We start from the raw sequence: 23,329 nt of genomic DNA, 5'->3' as shown, positions 1-23,329 counted from the left end.
AAGTCAGCCCACTTCTTAGGACAGTGGCTCCTACATTCCTGAGTCCTGCCCTTGAGGACTGCATGAGACCAACCAGCACTCTTAGATATCCTCTGTAGATTTTGATCACACAAAACCCTCAAGTAGGTCCAAGAACATCAGTGAGTTTATCTCATCAAAGATTGAAATTTCACTCTCAGTTCTATGTTCTAACCTCAATTATATCAAGGCCCAATATTTAATATCAGAGCTTCTGCAATGAAGTGAAATGCTGAATAATTACACCAATAAGACAGAAACATAGAGGATACAGATTTGCATATAGCTCCCCTACCTCGATAAAGTTTTTGAGGAAAAGTTAAAAAGTACACATTAATGTCCCTTGCATATTAAAGCATGTTGTTTAGTCACTAAGATATATCTGACTGTTTTGCAACCCCAAGGACTGTGGCCTGCCAGGATCCTCTATCCGTGGAATTTTCCAGGCAAGAATACTGAAGTGGGTTGCCATTTCTTTCTGGATCTTCCTGACCCAGAGATGGAACTTGCATCTCCCGCATTGGAGGCAGATTCTTTACTACTGAGCCACCTGGGAAGTCCATATTCAAGTATGAGTGAAAGTCACTCAGTCATGTCTGACTCTTTGCAACCCATGGACTATACAGTCCATGGAATTCTCCAGGCCAGAATACTGGAGTGGGTAGCCTTTTCCTTCTCCAGGTGATCTTTCCAACACAAGGATCAAACCCAGGTCTCCCGCATTGCAGGCAGACTCTTTACCAGGTAAGCCACAAGGGAAGCCCATAATAAAGTAGAAACTTGTTTAAATCCAAAGAGATTATAGTACAAAGTCAGAATTACTTGCCTCATGATTTAAAAGATCAAAGAATATGGACTCCAAAACTCCCCTTTTTCACAACCTGAGTGGACTCTACCAGGTACAGATGTACTTCTTCAAAGGCACATAAATTGCTATTTGTTCATTACCAGGTCTCCCATAACCCTGATATTTAAAGAGAATGAAGTACTGATTGCACATACAATATTAGCACAATATTGACCCCAACCTCCATCAAATTTTAAGAAACATGTTAATCCTGAGACCCTAAACAGCTATTCTAGGCAAAAGTGTATTCCTCATGCCTGTACATACTATTGGCAGAGACCAAGAAGAGAGTTGATGGTATCTGAGAATTCAGAAGATGGAAGAACTTTTGGTTTAACCTCATCCAGATATTGGTCAACTTATGTTCATTGTCCCTAGTCTGCAGAATTTGAGGTCAAGTACAATTTGGAGAAATCTCCAACTTCCACTAGAAGTTAAATTATGGCACTGTTTTACCTTTCTTAGAGCAGCTGTTCTCCAAGTGTAATTCTTGAGCTGGCAGCACCAACATTACCTGAAAGCTGGTCAGGTATGCAAACTTTCAGGTTCCACTCCAGATCTAACAAATCAGAAAGCTATCCTCCAGGTCATTCTGATGTACCTATGAGCTACACTGAACTAGAAAACATCCCCAAACATCATGTCTCCTCTCTCAGAGTATCACTGGAGATATTACTGTTTCCTGGCCCAGTTTTAAACATCCAGTTTTTTAGCACTGGTGATTGATGGCTTCCCTGGTGGCTCAGTTGGTAAAGAATCTGCCTGCACTGCAGAAGACTGCCTGCAATATAGGAGACCTGGGTTTGATCCCTGAACCAGGAAGTTCCCCCTGGAGAAGGAAATGGCAACCCACTCTAGTATTCTTGCCTGGGAAATCCCGCGGACACAGGAGTCTGGTAGGTTACAGTCTATAACACTGCAAAGAGTTGGACATGACTGAGCAACTAAACCACCACCCCCACCAATCATCAGATCCATCTGAAGCTTATCTTTCTGCACATTCAAAGCTTCTGAACTCCATTTTCCTGCTAAATCCTGGTTTTCTGGTTCCTGGTGTTGCATTGATTATGTTTTCTTTCAAGTGATAGATGGTTGTAACAAAGGATTTTCAGCCAGGGGTTTCTCCAGTCTGGAAGCTCTGTGTCCCAGGGGCTTTTACCCTTGCTTCAGGCTGTGAAATTCAAGAAATCCACCTCCCAGAGAGTTTCCACTTCTTCCCCACAGTTGTTTTTGTTTTGTTTCAAGCTGGAGAATCAGCCTCAGCAGATTCCTAAACTGAAACTGCCAGTTGATGTTTCTGATGACTGTGGCCCTTGGAAGGCCCATAAAAAACAATCCCTCAGCTGTGGGCTTCCGTAAAGCGTCTGCCTGCAATGCGGGAGACCTGGGTTCGATCCCTGGGTTGGGAAGATCCCCTGGAGAAGGCAATGGCAACCCACTCCAGTATTCTTGCCTGGAAAATTCCATGGATGGAGGAGCCTGGTAGGCTACAGTCCATGGGATCGCAAAAAGTCAGATACGACTGAGCAACTTCACTCACTCACTCGACATTTCAGAGTTCCAGGACTTAATTGGCACTTGTGTCTCCTACGTTCTAGTCTGTGGAATTAACGTTGACCTTGGCAATATATTTGAGTCACCTCTAGAGTTTCAAAGTGAAAGTCGCTCAGTCGTGTTCGACTCTTTGCGACCCCATGGACTGCGGCCCACCTGGCTGCTCTGTTCATGGAATTCCCCAGGCAAGAATACTGAAGTGGGTTGCCATTCCCTTCTCCATGGGATCTTCCCAACCTAAGGAGGCAGATTCTTTACCATCTGAGCCATCAAAGAACATTTTAATGCTTGGACCACACTCTAGATTATTAAAATCCGAATATCTAGGGGTAGGACTCAGATTGGGTGTGACGTCCCTCAGCTATTCTTTTAGTATTCGTCAGTTACTATTGTTTTTAAACCAGCTTAATATGTTTTTTAGTTTGGTCCTTTTACTTCTTTAGTACTGCGTGCCTTCTAGTAACGAGAGCCTTCTTTCTTCTCTCTGCTCCAGACTTGTTTTTCTGACAAAAGTGAAAGTGTTAGTTGCTCAGTCATATCTGATTCTTTGCAACCTTATGGACCATAACCCACCAGGTTCCTCTGTGGAATTTTTCAAGCAAGAATACTGGAGTGGGTTGCCATTCCCTTCTCCAGGGGATCTTCCTGACCCAGTGTTTGAACCCGGGTCTCCTGCATTGTAGGTGAATTCCTTACCATCTGAGCCACTGTTTTCTGACAAAGTTCTCCAGATATTGTTTTGTGGCATCTTCTACAGAGACATTAAAAAAATCAGTAAATGATAAATCTGAAAAAAGTAACATTGTTCAAAAGAATTTTGGAAATCTTCACATTTCTGAGTTGGATAATCCCATACTAGACATGTTCTTCCACTACATTCTAACCCAGGATTGGACCTGACCTCCTATTGTCCTGCACAGCCTTTTAAAAAAATGCCTGTGTGTTTGCATACCATAACAGTGCAAGCCTCCCTGTTCCTAGCAAACTCAAGACCAAGTTTACCATAACTTTCTCTAGGAATGTTAGAATGAGAAATTTGTGGAATTAGGGAAGACCCAGTGAAAATAGGGCATTAAAAAAAAAAAAGGCTAGGCAGGACAATAGGAGGTCAAGCAATGTTGTCATTTATCAGGCTGTACATTTATTGGCTTATGATGTCAATGTACTCGAAATAAGATGCAGAGAGGTGGGCCCCAAAAGATAATCAGTGACATCATGTCAATATCTTTGCTAACTTTCAGTATGGGCTTTAAAAAGGAAAAGTATATGTGTAAATATATAAAACACTCCATTTCTTAAAGCATATAAGGAGAAGAACAAATGAAATGTATCTAGAAGGTATTGAGGATGAATCAAATCTTTTTTCAATGTGTTCTCTCTGGAATTATGATATTGAAACTCTGATCAAAGACATAAATATGAAAGAAATCAAATTCAGAACATTTAAAAGTCCTTTACCATAACTATATTGAATCTATAACATATATATAGAAAGGAGATTAAAACAGATCCATACATTTTGATACTGAGATTAATAAGGAAGATCATAGAGCCAAATATTACCAGAGTCAATTAACTGCTACTCAGCAGCCTTCTGTTGACAGGATGACTTCTATCAGGCTAATGACTGCAAAAACTTATGAAAGTCAACAAATTCAAGGATTTCAAACCCTTGAAAAACAGCCTTCTGTTACTTTACATTATTATAGAGTTGATATACACAGGGTCCTCTGTTCTGCTTCTGTTTCTACAAAGTTGTAACTGTAATTAAGCCTCCAAGTGAAGCTACAGAGACTACAGAGAACATACTGGTGGCAATAACAGGGTTCAGGGTAGCATACTAGGTTAGAATCGTCTTTTGAATTTGTTTAAAGTCATTTTGCCTCTGAGAGATTAAGTCAGATTTCTAAATTTGCAAAATTTTGCAAGGCTTTACCACCAATCCTGTACAATAGAAAAAAGTATAATATAATAACTATTTTGAAGACAATTGAATCTTAGCTGCTTCTCCCTAGAACATCCTCTGAAATGCAAGTTTTCCTGTTTAAAATGTCTATAATTACCCCTGATAATACATAAATCATCATCATGGATGAATAGCAGTTGTATTTAGAGGCTCTCTGCATATTAAAAAGCACAGCTTGTTATCCTCTGTGCCTCAAGAAAGTCTGTGTTAGAAGGAACAATTTGCTTTGTGTTAGAATGGGAAAGATTGAAACTTAAAAAAATACTAAATTACTCCATCATAAAATAAAGAGCCAGTGTTTGAAAGGTTCCAAATATCTTGGTTTTCAGTCCAACTTCTTTGTTTTCAATTACTGTGATTGACTCTCTCCCCCTACTCCCATCCTCATGAGATTACTGATTTCAGCCGGCACTAAATTGTCCTTCTGGCAACCCTACTTGGGGAACAAGGGCAGTAAGGGGAAAGGGAACATGAACTGACTTTGCTATTAGATAATGTTTCTACAGCCTTTGCCAAAGTCCCCTACCAATATCATTTGGAGACATTCAATTAGAACTAGATGATACATTTTGTGAGAACTAAGATATTAGAAACCTATTAAGTTTCTGGAGCCTAAGGGGGTGATGGTGAATAGAGTCCTGAATAAACTGGGATAAAACTGAAGTAAAAAAAAAAGTCTTTCTGGCAAGTAAAAATGAAATATTGCCATTTTCTGACAACAAGAAAAGGAAATGAGAAAACAAACATGCGAACAAAGAAAAAAACACTGAGGTCCCAGAAGAGACACCAGCTAGAGAGGATATGATTAAATGCTACCTTCAAATCATCAGCTTTTGTTTCTTTTGCATTACAACTTTCACTTAAACATGGCATTGAACACAAATCTATGAAGAATAACTGTACATTAGGATAGATTTTTTTTTTTTTAAAAAAGCATTTACAGGTTTTTGTCAATACATACATAATATCTTAGCAAGTTAACATCAAATATGACTGTATGCTATATTGGTTAAAAAAAGCCATTGACTAGTCTTGATTTTGACTTTCAGGCATCTATTCATTATATAGATTTATTAATTTCAAGTTAAGCTAATAAAAAACTGAGATTTAAAAATAGATAAATTGAAATAATGGTGAACTGAGTAAAATTTGGTGATATATTTCAGTAAGTACTACATAAGTGACCTAGATCAAAGAACAGTAGTCTGTCAAAGAGAAATAAGAGAGGATAGAGAGACAAAAAATATGTGCATATTTATATTTTTCTAATGTCAATGAAATGTGCTAGGCAAATAAATTCCAAAAATATTAAAAATTATTTCATTAATTTAATTAGGAAAGGGATAAGAAAACAAAAATTGAAAAGGTCTATTTTAGGGCAAGTTACATTAGCAGCTGTAACAAATAATTCAAAATCTCAATGGCTTAATGCAATAAGGAATTTATATCTTGCTGACATGGCTACCTAATGCAGGTCAAGGGGTTTACTGCCTTCCAAGTAGTTATTCTGGGATTCAAACATCTTTCATGTTAGAACGTCATCATCTTCACCTTTGGACTTCAAAGTCACAGTGGATCTTGTGTTGACAGATTAAGGGAAGAGACAGAACCTGGAGAAAGAATGCTTGCTCTTCCCTGATTTGAACCAGACATTGCACACGACCTTCTCCCCCTATCAGTTGGCCAGAACTAGCCACATGACCCAATCTAAAGTCTAAGAAAGTGGAAAATTGATTTCAGCTGAATGCCCAAGAGGAAAATGAATATATGAAACTATCTTAGCTTAACCAGACTAGAGCTTCATTCTACATAAAAGCTTATTTACAAAATTGAGAGAAAATTATAATCAATGCTGCTTGAATTTTACATTCTACCTACATCAGTGTTATGTGATATTTTTTATACTTGTCAATTTCAGGAGAAAGACTGATTGGCTGCCAAGTTCTCTCATAGGGCAGCATGGCCTTGGGAGGGTGTTCAGCCTTCAGCCTTCATGTGTAGCAACAGACTAATGTAATCAGTCATGGTCAGATATGATGGTAGGTTGATAAATGACACTAAGAAAAAAATCACAAGAGGCTTAAAATACGTACAAGAAGGTCTATTTATGAATTTATAATGTGAGGTCATTTCCACCGATGACAATGCTCACTTCTTCTATCCAGAGCTCCTCTTTCTCAGAATGAAGATTTGTAAGAAGTTAGATTATTCAGCATAAATATTTTTGGCTGAGTACAGAATCAGTAAGTATCAAGGAAGTTGTGTAGTTTTATGACAATCATAATCAGATTTAAATCCTGGGCTTACTACATAGGAGCTGTGTGACCTCAGACAGCTCTCTCAGCCCTCCCTCCTTCCATTCTCAGTTTACAAATCTGTTAATGTGCACAATCATTGCACCTTCCACAGAGGGCTGTTTTGAGAATTACACGCAAATCAATGGAAAGAGTATAACAGTTGTTCATATACAATGAGTACTCAATCCATGCCCAGTATTTTCAGCTAGCCCATAGTGAGATGCAATGAATCTTCTCTTCTCCATTTTAGGGATGATATCTTTAGGTTCAATGAATTTAATGTTTCCCTCTTCCAAACAATGATGTCTACAACAACAAGCTATCATATATTTCCCCAAGCTCGATTTTTCTAGACTACCCTCTTCTTCAGTTTACTTGCAGGATACCTGGGTTTGATCCCTGGGTCGGGAAGATCCCCTGGAGAAGGAAATGGCTACCCACTCCAGTATTCTTGCGTGGAAAATTCCATGGATGGAGGAGCCTGGTAGGCTACAGTCCATGGGGTTGCAACGAGTCAGACATGACTAAGCGGCTTCATTTTCCTTTCTTTGACTATATCATCATCACTAATGAGTCAAGAATCATGAGTCAAGAAACTGCTCCCAAGGGTTTGAGACAAACAGTCTCTTCTCATTGATCAGATCTGCATCATAAGAACAATCTAAAGTAATTTCAGTTTCTTGGGCTGGGAATCTCATTGTGACTCTATCCTAGACTCTATTTTATATACTAAAATCTGCATTTTTTTCCAATAGGGTCAATTATATTTTCATTCTTGGATCAATGTTTAGAAAATATTAATGACAGGGAAAATGGACAGTTGACCAAAGCTTAAGTGTAATGCTTGGCACAAGCATTCAGTCTAGTTGATTAGATAATGATAAACACTGCCAAACCTTCCATCATTTATAAATGCATTCACTCTTTTAGTGATCCTTTCACTCATTCATAAAGATAGGAATCAAACCCAAGTAGCAATTTCCATCTCATATGTATTACATTTTCTTTCCATTCTTTCCATCTCACAGGTATAACATTTTCATTGAGTTTTTCACTGGAAACAGTGCAGATTAAGCGCAGAGATGAAAAATATTAAAATATCAAAAAACAAAATATACTAGTTTTTATTAATTCAAATAATGCTTCAGAGCAGTAAAATGGTTTCTGACTACTCTGAACAGGTGTGAGTAGCATGCTCAACAACAGGTCTCTACTGAAAGAATCAGTGACAAATAAGGCAATTAGAAGAGATGTGGCTGCTGTTTCCGAACATACTAATTATTCAAATTTTTACTCTGAAATTAAGACAAATAAATTTAGGTTTAATGGTAGTAATTCAGTTGCATAGATCACTTAGATATGCTTTTTGCTAGGGGGCAAATTGATTTGATTAAAATGATTTTTTTTAATTTTGGGTATTTTTTCATTTAATATTAAGCTTCTTATTATTGGAGTATAGCTGATTACAGTGTTGTCTTAGTTTCAGGGGTATAGCAGAGGGAGTCGGTTATATTATAGCCACTCTTTTTAGATCATTTCCCCATATAGCTCATTACAGAGTACTAAGCAGAGTTCCCTGTGCTATACAATAGATCCTTATTAGTTGTATATTTTCATATATAGTAGTGTATATATGTCAATCCCAATCTCCCAATTTATCGCCCCTTCTTTATGTTACTGTCACTTAAAATGGTGCTGGGTGCTTTTAGAGAAAGTTTCTTCTGTGGGCAACTCTGCAGACTATTTTTTTAAAATAAATTTTATTGGAGTATAATTTCTTTACCATACTGTTAGTCTCTGCTATCCAACTAAATGAATCAGCTATATGTAAATACATATCCCTTCCTTCTTGAACCTCCCTCCTACCCACCCTCATTCCACCCATCCAGGTCCTCACAGAGCACTGAGCTAAGTTCCCTGCCTGCTAACTATTTGAGTGAAGGTCTCAAACCTTTCACAGTTTTATTAATAACAATATAAATACAGCCAGTAAAAGTCTGAGTACACATAATCTGGTAAAAAAAAAAAAAATGTAACTGACTTTCTTTCTGCTTAGAGTCCTTATTTCTCCAGGAGCAGAAACTTTATCTAAGCCACCTCAGGGTCATTTCAGCCCTATTTTCTCAGAGATTGCACTGAGGTGCAGGGTTACCTCCATGGAATCAGGGCTGTGCTGCGTGTGGAGGCCAAGGGATGGTGGCGGACACTTCTTGGTACTATTATCTCTTCAGTGTGACATTTGCAGAAACCTCACTGTGACTTCCCAAGTGGCTCAGTGGTAAAGAATCTGCCTGACAATGCAGAAGATGCAAGAGACATTGGTTCGATCCCTGGGTCAGGAAGATCCCCTGGAGGAGGAAATGGCAACCCACTCCAGGATTCTTGCCTGGAAAATTTCATGGATATAGGAGCCTGGCAGGCAACAGCTCACTGGGCCTCCAAGAGTCAGACATGACTGAGCACCTAAGTTCAGCACTCTACCCAGCCTGTGGGCTATGCATCTGTGATCTCTGATAGAAGTATACCTCTTTCATGGATGTGGAAGGTACTTCTAAACACCATGGCATCAACTATCTACAGTTCCAAGGCCAGTAAACAAGAAAATAGAATGAGACAACCAATTAACTCAAAGATATACCCTACTGGTACAGGGTCAAGAAGATAGGCACAAGAAGTAATGACATGTGGGAATGATCTTGTACTGTGTCTTTAAATTTAGGGAAATATAATGATCAGATCAAAAGTCAACTCAGTAGGGAGCAAGTCTGAGTAAAATAAGGAGGTGAAATGAAAAAGAGGGGAGAAAAACTCCAAAAGAATATATATATATCAGAGGTTCAGTTATGTGTGCATTTGAGAAAGGGGGCAGGGGTATTTTCTGGCCATTTATGTTTAGGTTTCTGCAGCATTAAGCATGAAAGTCTGTTACTCAGAGAGCCAGGTGGTTACGTTTCCCTGGCCCCATTTTCCTGCATGCATTGCCTCAACCACTTCATATCACGGTATGAAAATTGTTAAAGAGGAAAAGAAGACAGAACCCTAAATCACTTCTATCTAATGGTGAGAATAAATGCATCTGCAGTGCAAAAGTCTCTCCGGGCACAGTACTTTGAGGTTATAGTTCTGTAACTTTGCGGAACTGAAAATGCATTCCTTTTCCTCAGTCTTAAAAGCTGCTCAACATTCACATTTTATTAGCAAGGAAACATGAACAAAACAGTTTTTGATAAACACAAAAGCTGTTTTGCCTCATTATATTGAATGACAACTGAGATCTTACAGCTTCACGTCAAATCAGTGGAAAAACAATTATCTGTAAAAAAAAAGTATGCACAAACATTTTTCTACAAAGCTAAAGATTCAAGGCAACGTGTCTGGAATGTGTTTCTCCCTTTAGGCTGCCTCCATTCCATGAAACATCTGTCTCAATTTCCGTTCTTCCCAGAACCTCCTTTTGGTCTCTCTGCAAATCCATTCCTTCTGAAACTGCCTCCTTCTGACCCTGCAGATGGAAACCGTATGTTTCTCAGTTTAAGGAAGTGTGCCCAATCTTCTCAAGCAGAGATTTCTGGACACGTTTTATAATATCATGTATGGCTTCCTAATACACCCAATATACTGTAATTTGCTTTAGGTTTGCTTTCATGCTTTAAATGCAGTAAAGTAAGCTTTAATACCTTCATTGATTTTTCTTACCAAAATGTCTAAAACTAAGCATGGTGCTGTGAATTAGATATATTTTGGACAAGCAAATTTTTTTTTATTATAATCAATAAGCACTTGTTGGTCACCTACTATGCTACAGCCTTGGGGTGCAAAGATAGAAGACCTAACTCAAAGTGTACCATAGAGTAGTCTTGGATTGGCAGAAAGCCGATGGAATCAATACCATACAATGCAGGAAGGGCTGAAATGGAGAAACTATAGATGCACAGAAGGAGACAAAATCCAAAAAAATAAATTGACCAAAAAATAATAGTTTAGTTTCTTTTAAAGGGGTAATTTTCATTTGTGAAGCAATGTATTCAAGTGTATAAAAGTGACATTAAATCATAAATCTATCATAAAATTTTAAAATAATCTGAAACAACTATCTAAAATACTCAGAAAGTATCTAGTCTAATTATGTATTTATTTTACATATTTCATATTTCAAACATGAAAGAAATAGCTTGCATATCATGTTGACATTAAATAAGTTAGAAAGTAATTTGTGTGTGTATGTGTTTAATGAAAACAAATAAAGGATGAAAAAAATCAAGGTGATAAAGGAAAACTTGGGAAATTCTAGGGTGCCATGAAAAAACTAGTCCTCTAAGGATTCTTCCTACATAAGCCTGTGAGCGGGTATAGTCACTCAGTTATATTTCACTGTTTGCAACCCCATGGACTATAGCCCACCAGGATCCTCTGTCCACAGCATTTTCCAGGCATGAATACTGGAGTGGGTTGCCATGCCCTCCTCCAGGGGATCTTCCCCACCCAGGGAGGGAACTCATGTCTCCTGAGTCTCCTGCTTGGCGGGTGGATTCCTTACCTCTGAGCCAGTTCCTACATGTGGACAACCAATTTGTCTTGAGCAAATTTCTCACCCAAAGTTTCAAGGTCAGCAGGAAGTTAGGGTAGGGAGGTAGGCATTTACTAAGGGATACAAAGAAACAGGGGCTTCCCTGGTGTCTCAGTAGGAAAGAATCCGCCTGCCAATGCAGGAGGCCCTGATTCAATCTCTGGGTCAGGAAGATATCTTGAAGAAGGAAATGGCAAGACACTCCAGGTTTTCACCTGGAAAATCCAATGGACAAACTAGCTTGGTGGGCTACAGTCCATGGGGTTGCAAAAGAGTGACATGACTTAGCAACTAAATAACAAAAACAGAAACAGACAGCTGAGATAAGCAAAGAAAGTTGAGAGCAAGGGGTTCTTCCAAGCCAAACAGTGTTCTTAGAATCAAAATCTCACTACATAAAACATGCAAGAAGAGGAAATCAAGAATAATCTAAAAGAGAAGCCATCTTTGACTAGGTTTTCAAATTTTATAAAAGTGCCTTGTATTGTCAAAGCTCTCAAGAAGGTCAATTTTAATATCCCAATATTATTGGTAATATTGGTTATTCAAATAATAGTGAAAGTATATGAGAAATGGCATTCCATGATCAAATCATGTAGTTTTTATACCTTTGCATATTTTAGTCTAGCATAAAGGATACTTTTCACTAAAAATGCAACTGAAGGAAGTGTAAGTCCCTGTAAAGGAACAGAATATTTGAATCTAGAAAATCAAAGGCTAAAAGGACTTGAAAATACACATCAGTTTCTTATTGGGAGTAGAATTGGGGCTGCAGGAGGAAGGGGAATTTCAGATTTTACTCTCGGAATCTTTCACAATAAGGCATTCTTGCAACACTATGTATTTAGAAAACAATAAACAAGGTTATTTTTAAACCTATGAAATAAACACACGCGGGTGTTTTAAAGATCAATAAGACCAAAATTAAAAGGCACTGGAAACTATTACTAAGATTTGAGAAGCAAAATTAATTAAAAACAAAACAGGAACCGCATGTGCCTTCCCAGGCCAGCAGGCGTCACAGTGTTCAACTTCAGGACACCAGCGACCTCTTGTGGCAAAGATGGATACATTTTTAAATTTGTGTCTGCCACAAAAGGTGATTGAGAAGGTTGCCTGATGAAATTCTGCTTCTTGTTTAGAGTGAAATAGCGACAGTGATGCCTTCCGGGAACAGAGAGCTCCTCACCCCGCCCCCACAACCAGAGGAGCCTGAAGAGGAAGAGGAAGAGGAATCTACCCCCAGGCTGATCGATGGTTCTTCCCCACAAGAGCCTGAATTCACCGGGGTTCTGGGTCCACAGACCAATGAAGGTCAGGTCCATCACAGTTGGATTGTAATGACATTCACTTGTCCATTTCTCAAAACTGCCAAGTTCCAACTCTGCAGGGACCCACATGACCCAAGGAGAAAGCTTTGCTAGAGGCTAGGTGTGAAGCAGGAGATACACGTGTATTTTGTGTTAAAATATAAAGCAGTTTTAATAACGCAGCTTTGCCATGATGGAAATGATCAAATAACCAAAGATCTGGGGTGAAAATATTTGTCTGATATCATTACTCAAAAAGCTTTGTGGTGGAATGTATTTATAGACCAAAGGATAACACTATTAGCAAGATCAGAATCCATGGCTGAGATCAGGTCCCAGCATTTCAAGGAGATATGTGATGATGGTGAGGATGATGGTGACAGTAGTAATAATGTTTTCCATTGATTGAGCACACAGTTTCTGGGGGCCATAATGCTCAGCATGTCACATTATCTCATGTGACTACTACAACCTCCCTGTGAAGGTATTAGTATTCATTTTTTTTACATTCTTAAGAAACTAGCTCAGAAAGAGATCACAGAGCATCAGTTTCACACATTGAGTTTCAAGCAAGCTTGTTCTGATTCTTGAGTGTGTTCTTAATGGGAACCAGGCTGCCTTTCCACTCAGTCCTAGGAGCAGAGAAAGGAAACGGGAAGACAGGGTTCCATAATATTGGACTCCACTTTGTAGGACCTGAAAGTTATGTAAACCAGGGCCTTTTGGGTCATAAAAGGAATTCCTGGTGCTAAATGTGAGTCTACGGTTTGTCTACATTTCATGTAAGAATTTGTCATTGTCAACCTTGGGAGGTATTCAAGTGGACTCACACTAGAATACTTTTACTTACATGGAGAATGTGTGTGCTCTGATGAGGCGGGTGCAGAAAAAATGAACAGTTTCCATTGCGAAGGTCTATTTAGCATCAAATGTCTCTGTACTGTAAGTTCTGGATATACAAAACATCTTTAAATGACTACTATTTTCACAGATATTTCTGTCTAGTACAGAGAGACAGACATGTAAACCAACTTAGAGACAGTAAGTGTTACAGGTAATACAAGAAAAAGTTTGTACAGAACACGCTGAGAGAACAAAATAGAGCAAAGAGCATTCAGATCCCCACTTTCAGATTTGCTGGATGTACTGTCTTGAGCAAAGCATTCAATATTTTTTTGCCTTTGCTTCCTCATCTAGAAAATGGGATAATAAGTAATAGATGTTACCTCATAGAGTTGTTGCAAGGATTACCTGAATAAATTTAGTGCCTGGCCCACAATAAACATCATCAGTGTTAGTGATTCTCATTACTATTGATAGAAGAGAATTTTTTTTATTTAATCTCAACAAATTGTTCAGTGTACGATACATTAACTGCAGGCACTGTGTTGTAAGCAGATGTCTAGAACATAATTCAAATACACACCTGAAACCATTTCCCCCTCCCCCCCGTCCCTGGTAATCACCAATGTACTCCCTAATTCTATGAGTTTCTCACTGTTCACTAAGAAGTCCTATGAAAAGTTGTCTTTTGTGAAATGCTGCCAATATGCCAGTCCCTAAAGTGTTTTATATTGTGTCTTTGAAAAGACACAATAGTACTAAGTACATGCTAGTTATTATTATTTTCACTTTATAAATAGGCAAACTAAAATTCCAAATACCATAAAAGTGGTCCAAGATCATGGAGGTGGTACGTAACGGTGCCGGAATGAAGACAGAAACCACTAAATCCTGTCTTTAATGAATACATCATAGTCTTTCCACATAGTCAATTTTCTGTGGAGGTGATAAAACATGCTAAAAACAGAACCAGGGAGATACACACACAATGAGAAGGAAATGTGCATACCCAGCAGAAAGTCCTCAAAACAGGGAAATGAAATATCTCTATAACATTACTTACTTTTAAGTAATTTCAGAGCTTTCAAAAGTTGACTGATTTGGAATTACCTGATGTGCCAAGACTAAGAGGAGCAGAATGCCCAATCTTTTGAAAAGCTCTAGGAAAATTTATGGCTCAATAATGTAAATTGTGAAACAATGTAAGAAAAATTATGACTTAAAAAATTCGTTTCTTAAAGGAGTCTAAGTAATGAAATTAAAAATTTAGTTCACATTTTACTTTGCACAGACGTAAATTCTACACTTTAAAACTTAAACGTAAATTGTAAATTGATTTAAGTCAAATAGTTTGGAAATATTTAAAACATTAAAAACCAAAACATTATTTGTTACTATAAATATCAATTTCTAGAAATAATATTCAGAAGCTACATTGAGTAGGCTTGAGTTATAAGTGAAAAAAAGCTAGAATTAAAAACAATTGTTGTGACTATACATAATTATTCTAAGCAATTATTGCTAAATTAGCATGGCCATGAACATATAGAAGAATGAAATGCTTTTCTTCTTGAAACTTTGTGATAAAGAGAAAATATTTATTTATAATAATTGGAGAAAATAGCAAGTATTAAATATTTTATAGCTCTCCCTTAAAATTTTTTCCCAAACTTCCATTCCTAAAATAGCTTTCATTCCTGAAGTTGTTATAAGTGATTTTTTCTATTTAATGACATTGTTTTCTTGGGAATCCTAACTCTATAATTAAAATCACTAAAATGCGCCTGCAATGCAGGACACTTGGGTTCAATCCCTGGGTCAGATTTGAGTTGCAAAGAGTCAGACACCATTTAACAACTAAACAACAGCAAGAATAAGACCTTAGTAGGTGCATTACTAATTCTTGATCTCAAACCACAAATGGATCCTTCAACAAGGGCAACCAAATGTCCTGATTTGCCTGGGAGCGAGGGATCCCAAGACATGAGGCTTCCAGTGCTAAAACCAGCAAAATCTCAGCTAAATGAGGATCACCAAGCAATCACAAGAAAGTCTTCCATCACTTCTTTCTTCTGTCTCTCATGGCTATTTTACTTTCTCCATTCATCTCACATCTCACAACCATTCTCTCCTTCCCCCAAAACTCCTCAAACTAGTCAGAGAGCTTAGCTTCCTCCTACACAAAGAAAATACAATCTTCAGGTCAACGGCTTTTTGGTCTTTCTATTTTCAGACACATAATTTACCTACATCAATATCCACGCTCTACATATTTTACATACATTTCCATCTACATCCAGCAAATTTGGAAAACTCAGCAGTGACCACAGGACTGGAAAAGGTCAGTTTTCATTCCACTCCCAAAGAAAGGCAATGCCAAAGAATGCTCAAACTACCACACAATTGCACTCATCTCACACGTTAGCAAAGTAATGTTCAAAATTCTCCAAGCCAGGCTTCAACAGTACATGAACCATGAACTTCCAGATGTTCAAGCTGGTTTTAGAAAAGGCAGAGGAACAAGAGATCAAATTGCCAACATCCATTGGATCATTGAAAAAGAAGAGAGTTCCAGAAAAACATCTACTTCTACTTTATTGACTATACCAAAAGGTTTAACTGTGTGGACACCACAAACTAGGGAAAATTCCTAGAGAGATGGGAATACCAGACCACCTGACCTGCCTCTTGAGAAACCTGTATGCAGGTCAGGAAGCAACAGTTAGAACTGGACATGGAAAAACAGACTGGTTCCAAATTGGGAAAGGAGTACGTTAAGGCTGTATACTGTCACCCTTATATGCAGAACACATCCTGCTAAATGTTGGGCTGGATGAAGCACAAGATATAATCGAGATTGCTGGGAGAAATATCAATAACATCAGATATGCAGATGACACCACCCTTATGGCAGAAAGTGAAGAAAGAGAAAGAGCCTCTTGATGAAAGTGAAAGAAGTGTGTGAAAAAGCTGGCTTGAAACTCAGCATTCAAATAACTAAGATCATGGCATCCAGTCCCATCAGTTCATGGCAAATAGATGGGGAAACAATGGAAACAGTGGCCAACTTTATTTTCTTGGACTCCAAAATCACTGCGTTTGGTGACTGCAGCTATGAAATTAAAAGACGTTAGCTCCTTGGGAGAAAAGTTATGACAAACCTAGATAGCATATTAAAAAGGAGAGACATTACTTAGCTGACAAAGGTCTGTATAGTCAAAGCTACGGTTTTTCCAGTAGTCATGTAAGAATGTGAGAGCCGGACCATAAAGAAAGCTGAGCACCGAAGAATTGATGCTTTTGAACTGTGGTGTTGGAGAAGACTCTTGAGAGTCCTTGGACTGCAAGGAGATCCAACCAGTCCATCCTAAAGGAAATCAGTCCTGAATATTCATTGGAAGGACTGATGCTGAAGTTGAAGTTCCAATACTTTGGCCACCTCATGGGAAGAACTGACTCATGGAAAAGACCCTGATTCTGGGAAAGGTTGAAGGTAGGAGAAGAAGGGGACAACAGAGGATGAGATGGTTGGATATCATCACCAACTTGATGGATATGAGTTTGAGCAAGCTCCAGGAATTGGTGATGGACAGGGAAGCCAGTTGCAAAGAGTCGGACAAGACTGAGCAACTGAACTGCCTGACAGACATCCTCGCCTCTTCCCCTTCCTCCTGTTACAACAGAGGCACTGTCTGTGCTCCCTCGTGTGGGATGTAAATGCTTCCCACTGTGTTGTTGGTTCCATTTCCTGCTGCCCTTTTTACTTTCAATCTCTCTCCCTTTGGATACTTTTCTTCAAATCTCTCCCACTTTAGTCCATTTCCTCATCATACACACTACAAATATGTCTTATAGTTATCACTCTCTCTCTTTCCTTTTTGTTTACAGTCAAACATCTCAGAAACATTGTCTGCATGTTCTGTAACTGTTTCCTCACTTCCTACATCCTCCTTCAGGGACTGTGATCTGGCTTCCAGCCTTATCACTCCACAGCGCTTACCGAAGTCTCCTATAACCTCCATAGTAACTACTCCAAGAGACATTTTTCAGTCCTTAACTGACATCTCAGCAGATTTAGATTATTTTCTATTCCCTGTTCCTTCAGACTCTCTCTCCACTTGGCCTCCATAATACTGACCATCTACTATCCTTCTTTTCTTCTGACCATTGCTTCTCTATCTCCCTTAGAAGCTCTCTGTCCTCTATAAGACCAATAAAAACAATAAGCAGAGAGTGAAGGAGGGGGCTGTGTGTGTGTGTGTGAGTGACAGAGAGAGAGAGAATAGATAAATAAATGGAGATGTAATATAACTTGAATTTTTTAGGGGGGATCTGTTGCCTTTTCTAGCACATTATCAAAGCCAAGCAAGCACCATGTTTTATCTTGATAACTCATTGCCCCTATGTCCATCCCACTCTGCACCCCCACCCCCCATCAATCAGTCTTCCAGCTCACCTTCAAGCAGGGTGATATTGTAACATGCAAATCTGGTCATGTAATACTCCTGCCCATCCTTAGGACAGGAGACAAAACCTGTAACACAGCCCATAAGGCCTGTGTGTTATGCATCCTACATATTCCAATGCTTCTGTGCTGTAGCTACAGGGACCACCTTTCAGTTCCCCCAGAGTGAAGGGACCTGGCACATGCTGCGTCCTCTGCCTGCAGACTCTTTCAGCTCACCTCAACAGTCAGGTCCTGCTCTTCCTGCAGATTTCAACTCAGTTATCACCTCCTCAAAGAACCATGACTCTCAGACTGGATCAAATTCTCCTATTGTATGCCTCTATGATATTCCATGACATTTACCACAATCATCATTTTATTTGTGTGATTAACATCCATCTTACATAGCAGATCATGAAACAGAACTGTGTCTCTGTGCTTACCACTGTTTCACCAGCTAGCACAGTGCAATTTACATAGACAAGATTCAATAAATGCATATTGAGTGAATTAATAATGATAATTGCCCTACCTTTTCCCTTGATTTTGTTTCAGTGGCGTGTTTAAATACTGAATGAAAGATCTAATAAAAATATTATATGTGATGTTTTAAATTTATAAGATATGCAATCTTAATATTTACTTCTGAAAATAGAATTTTCAATAAATATAAAAGCAACAATCATGCTATATTCAGTAAATAATTTAAAATAAAATTTTAAAATATTACAAAGAATATATTCATTATTGGGGCAGCCTGAGTTGTTATATTTGACTGTTATATTATACTTATAAATAAGTATTCTATTTATAGAAAACTACATAAGATGATATTAAATATTCCAGAATACTCTATATGAGACTGTAATCTTGCTTAGTAAACATTTGTAATCCCATTATTTGTTAGAAATTGCCTGTCACTTACATATATTATTTGCCTCTCTTTTAGACTTTCCAACCTGCCTTCTGTGTACTTGTATAAGTACCACCGTATACTGTGATGACCATGAACTTGATGCCATTCCTCCGCTGCCCAAGAACACAGCTTATTTCTATTCCCGTTTTAACAGAATTAAAAAAATCAACAAAAATGATTTTGCAAGCCTAAGTATGAATGCTGGCACTAATATCCTTCCCTTTTGTTTCTTAAATGTTTGCATTATAAAATGTTGGCACTGAAAATGAAACATAAATATCAAAATATGTCTCATAAATCAATTTTTACTTATTTGTATGCTTGAAGGTTTGTTTTAATTACAATAAGAAAGAATGATGAATCATTAAACGTCATTATGAAACTATATGAATTTCCCAAGTGGCATTAGTGGTAAAGAACCTGCCTGCCAATGCAGTAGACATAAAAAACATGGGTTCGATCCCTGCATAGGGGAGGTCCCCTCAAGGAAGCCATGGCAACCCACTCCAGTATTCTTGCCTGGAGAATCCCAATGAAGTCCCCAGTCCATGAGGTCACAAAGAGTCAGACATGATTGAAGTGATGTGACTTAGGCACATGAAACTATATAGTTGTTGATATTCTCAAAGTAGTCTCAAGTAAACAAAAATCACAAATAATTATACTTTATAGGCTAAAACTCATTATCACATTATCACAATAAGAGCAGAAAGTCATGACCATCCTATTTAATAGGATCTGGCTTGTTCAAATAGACTTCCATTGAAGCACAATTAAAAAAAAAATAAAGCACAATTGTTTTATAATTGATGAATGCAAATCTAAATTCTGACCTTATGATTGTTGCCAACTTTGAAGAACGTTGGTATTTGTCTTCATTAAGTGTTTTAATCATTTGAAAATTTCTTTCTAATGCCTGTGTATTTTCATGCTAATGCATCTATTACTGTTAGAAAATATAATAATCTGCCAGCACAGAGAAAAAAAATATTTTAAATAGTAAGATCCAGACAAAATTTATGAGGAATATAGGAAAAAGATCAATGATTTTAAATATAATGGAATATAACGTGTCAATTTCTTTGCTAAGGCTACACTTTGGAGTGCATAAATATGAATAGTATTTGGAGGAAATCCAGGTGGTTCAGTAGTAAGGAACCCGCCTGCCAGTGCAGGAGACATAGGGGCAGGGGTTCAATCCCTGGGTCAGGAAGATCCCCTGGAGGAGGGCATGGCAGCCCACTCCAGTATTCCTGCCTGGAGACTCCCATGGACAGAGGAGCCTAGAGGGCTACAGTTCACGGGGTTGCAAAGAGTCGGACATGACTGAGCAGCAGCTGCAGTCTCTTAAGTTTTTATAAAGTTGTTAGAAATAATTGTTTCATTAACTATTGCTAATTCATGTTTATATTTGTTTATATGTGGGAAATTTTACATTTATATTTTTATGTGAGTGAAACATATTCAACTACTTCACTCGTTTGTTTTTTTTTTTCCAGATGATCTAAGAAGGATTGATCTGACATCAAACTTAATATCTGAGATTGATGAAGATGCATTCAGAAAGCTGCCTCAACTCCGAGAGCTTGTCCTGCGTGACAACAAAATTAGGCAGCTCCCAGAATTGCCAACCACTTTGAGATTTATTGACATCAGCAACAATAGACTTGGAAGGAAAGGAATAAAGCAAGAAGCATTTAAAGTGAGTTTTAAGTTTGAATATGAAATACTTTAATCTTCCCGTTCCCTTTGCCATCAGTGTCTAGCCTTTTTATTTCCACAAAGGGATTCAATTTGATGAGACTTTTAATGCCTAAAGTAAACTTTAGAACACTATGTGTCATGCCTTTGGGAAATACTGGTACATTCTGAAGCTGCTCAAGAACTAAGAGGAGAAAGCAAAGCTGGAATAAGAAGTGGGTGGAGCACCAGTCTGTTAAGTTGCACTTACAAATGCTATCAGCCAAATGATTCATATTTACCAAGGCTCCACTCAAGGACGGTACTTTGTGTGGTTGGAAGGACAGTTACTTGTACAGTACAGAGTGTGGGTGATGCCTTAAGGGTAAAAACCTTCTAAATTATCTGCAAGGGGGATGGATTCAGTAAGTCTTATGAATTTTGTTTTCTAAGTGAAGGAAATAAGTTTGAGGTTAGAATGGCTTTGCTTGGCATGACCGCAGAGAGTCTGACAACAGTAACCAGTTTGGCTTTCTTACCCAGTCTTAACTCCCTTCGAGCTGCTTCTCTAAATATCTGTTGAACAAATAAATTTAAGTTACTGTTTGAAAGGACATCTCACAACTTCCATGGAGGCTACAAGGGGTTGTGTGGATTCATTCACTAGCCCTGGGCAATGGTAGAAAGCCTGTATCTCCACTAGTACTCCTGCAACACCACTGTGGCAGGCAAGGGAGTTAGGGCACCTCATCAGAGCCTGGCAAAGATCAAATCTAGTCCCCTCACTCAGAGCCTATTGGCATGGGTGACAGTGAGTCACAGTTGTCCTGTGACATTTGGTCAAAGTAGACCTGGTCGTATCTAAACGTATATTCTGTCTTGCTAGGGTGCCCTCTTGCTACTTGCACTGGAGACGGTAGGATTTTCTCGGGGAGAATTTCTCATTTCCCCATTCCTGTAACATGAAGGAACTTCTTGTTATTTCCCACCATAATCCTCAAAATTTTATTGCAGAATCTCTATGTGGGAAATCAATGCCTTGCTTAAACTGAGAAAGTTAGAGTGGACAAAGTAGGTTCTTCCAGAGACTAAGAAAGATGTTTCATTTACATCGAGAGATATTTGCTTGATATCAATTCTTGTGGAACTCATTTGAATTGTCCAGGAAAGAGAAAACTAATTTGCCTCGACTTTAGAAAGCATGGCAACCCACTCCAGTACTCTTGCCTGGGAAATCCCATTGACGGAGGAGCCTGGTAGGCTACAGTCCATGGGGTCGCAAAGAGTTGGACACAACTGAGCGACTACACTAACTTAGAAAACAAGACCTGAACAGGCATGTGTTATTTTACAAATAGTTTCATAAACAGGGGATGAACCGTATGACTGTGGCACCACTAATTTCTATTAAGGCCCTACACTTGGAATGTTTACAGGATATGTACGATCTCCATCATCTCTACCTCACGGATAACAACTTGGACCACATCCCGCTACCACTCCCAGAAAATCTGCGGGCCCTTCACCTCCAGGTAGGCTAATACTAGTAAGTTATGCCCAACACATCCATGGAAAACGGATGCAGACGGGAGAAGCCACGATGCAAAAGCTGTATGATGGCATGTTAATACACTGTGATAGCTTTTTTTTTTCCTCTCATTTATTCTCTCTCTCACTCTGAGTACAAGCTGTCTGCACATTCATGACTCATCTATACTGATTTATTTCTGATAACTAACTTTAGTCTTTATTTTCATTCTTTGCCTCCTCATAATGCAACTTTTTGGCACACAAATCTTCTTTTTTAAAAAATAAGAGCTTCATCTGCTGAAGAAATGTGTGAAGATTAGAAATAGAAGAGAATAAGAGAGAAAGAAAAATTTAATTTGATTTCTAGCTTTCAGAGGGAAAAAAAAATGTCAGTTTTAGCTCCTGATTTTAGGTTCCATGAACTGAGTTAAAGTCAATCCTAGGACATTCCTATTTGCTGAGAGATGATGGACTTTCATTTCTCTGGATTAAGAAAATGCAGTTTTTTCTAAACCAACATATTTGAAAGCTTGCGTTATTTTAAATTCCTTTAAGCTACATTTTATCTTTGAAGTAATGAGTGAAAACACATTTTCAAAATGTTACGATCTAATATTTTCTAAATACTGGGTTGGCCAATAAGTTTGTCCATGTTTTTTTCTGTAAGATGTTATGGAAAAACCCGAACAAACTTTGGCCAACCAAATATATTCCATTGAAGTATATTACAATATAATCAATTAAAAAACACTTTTGGTTGTTGAAACAAAGAAAGATAAATTACTTCTTATTTCAGATGTAACTTTTGGTATACAGTTGTAATCAACTTTCTGTAATAATTTCATCTGTTCTGTGGAATAAATCTGTAGAGAACATAACCATTATGTGCTCAAAGACACAATATCATAGTGCAATATTACAGTCTTTTAGGATGAAAAGTATAAACCATCTCAAGAAGTGATTCTGCTATGTGAGAGCAAGTCTGATTCTTTCTTCTTTACTCTGTGGATTCTGTAGTTATTTACTTCTGTGTCTTTTCTTCCATCCCTATTTACATCTTTCCATACTTCTTTCTGGTGTCTTTGTGTGTGTATCTGTCTATGACTCTTAGACATCTAGCTCTTGAGAGTTTTTCTGACTATTTAACTTCCTTAATGTGATGCCCTTTCTAGCCCTTATCTGGTTTCTGGATGGCTCTCTATTGGTTTTCTCTTTTTCTGGGGGTGAATGTCTATGTCAATGAGAATTTCTTGCCTGGTTTAGGATTAGAAAGAGAATTTTCAAGGGAACCATAAAAGGAACTGGAAATTTTTTTCCAATTCTGAATTAAATTTCATTACTACTGTCTGCTGAT

General features: G+C 38.1%; 1 protein-coding gene across 1 annotated transcript in view; it reads left to right on the top strand.

Moving 5' to 3' along the window:
• The window catches only part of EPYC (epiphycan), a 36,785-nt gene that overhangs the window by 11,998 nt on the left and 1,458 nt on the right, over positions 1–23,329 (top strand). Inside the window, exons 2-5 of the mRNA XM_065935487.1 lie at positions 12,392–12,563; positions 18,799–18,957; positions 20,265–20,467; positions 21,882–21,977. Of these exons, the coding sequence (XP_065791559.1) occupies positions 12,392–12,563; positions 18,799–18,957; positions 20,265–20,467; positions 21,882–21,977 (630 nt within the window). The remainder of the gene's footprint in view (positions 1–12,391; positions 12,564–18,798; positions 18,958–20,264; positions 20,468–21,881; positions 21,978–23,329) is intronic.

Source organism: Muntiacus reevesi, chromosome 4 (genome assembly GCF_963930625.1).
Source record: "Muntiacus reevesi chromosome 4, mMunRee1.1, whole genome shotgun sequence".
NCBI classification, from domain to species: domain Eukaryota; kingdom Metazoa; phylum Chordata; class Mammalia; order Artiodactyla; family Cervidae; genus Muntiacus; species Muntiacus reevesi.
This window is presented reverse-complemented; position numbering and strand designations above follow the sequence as displayed.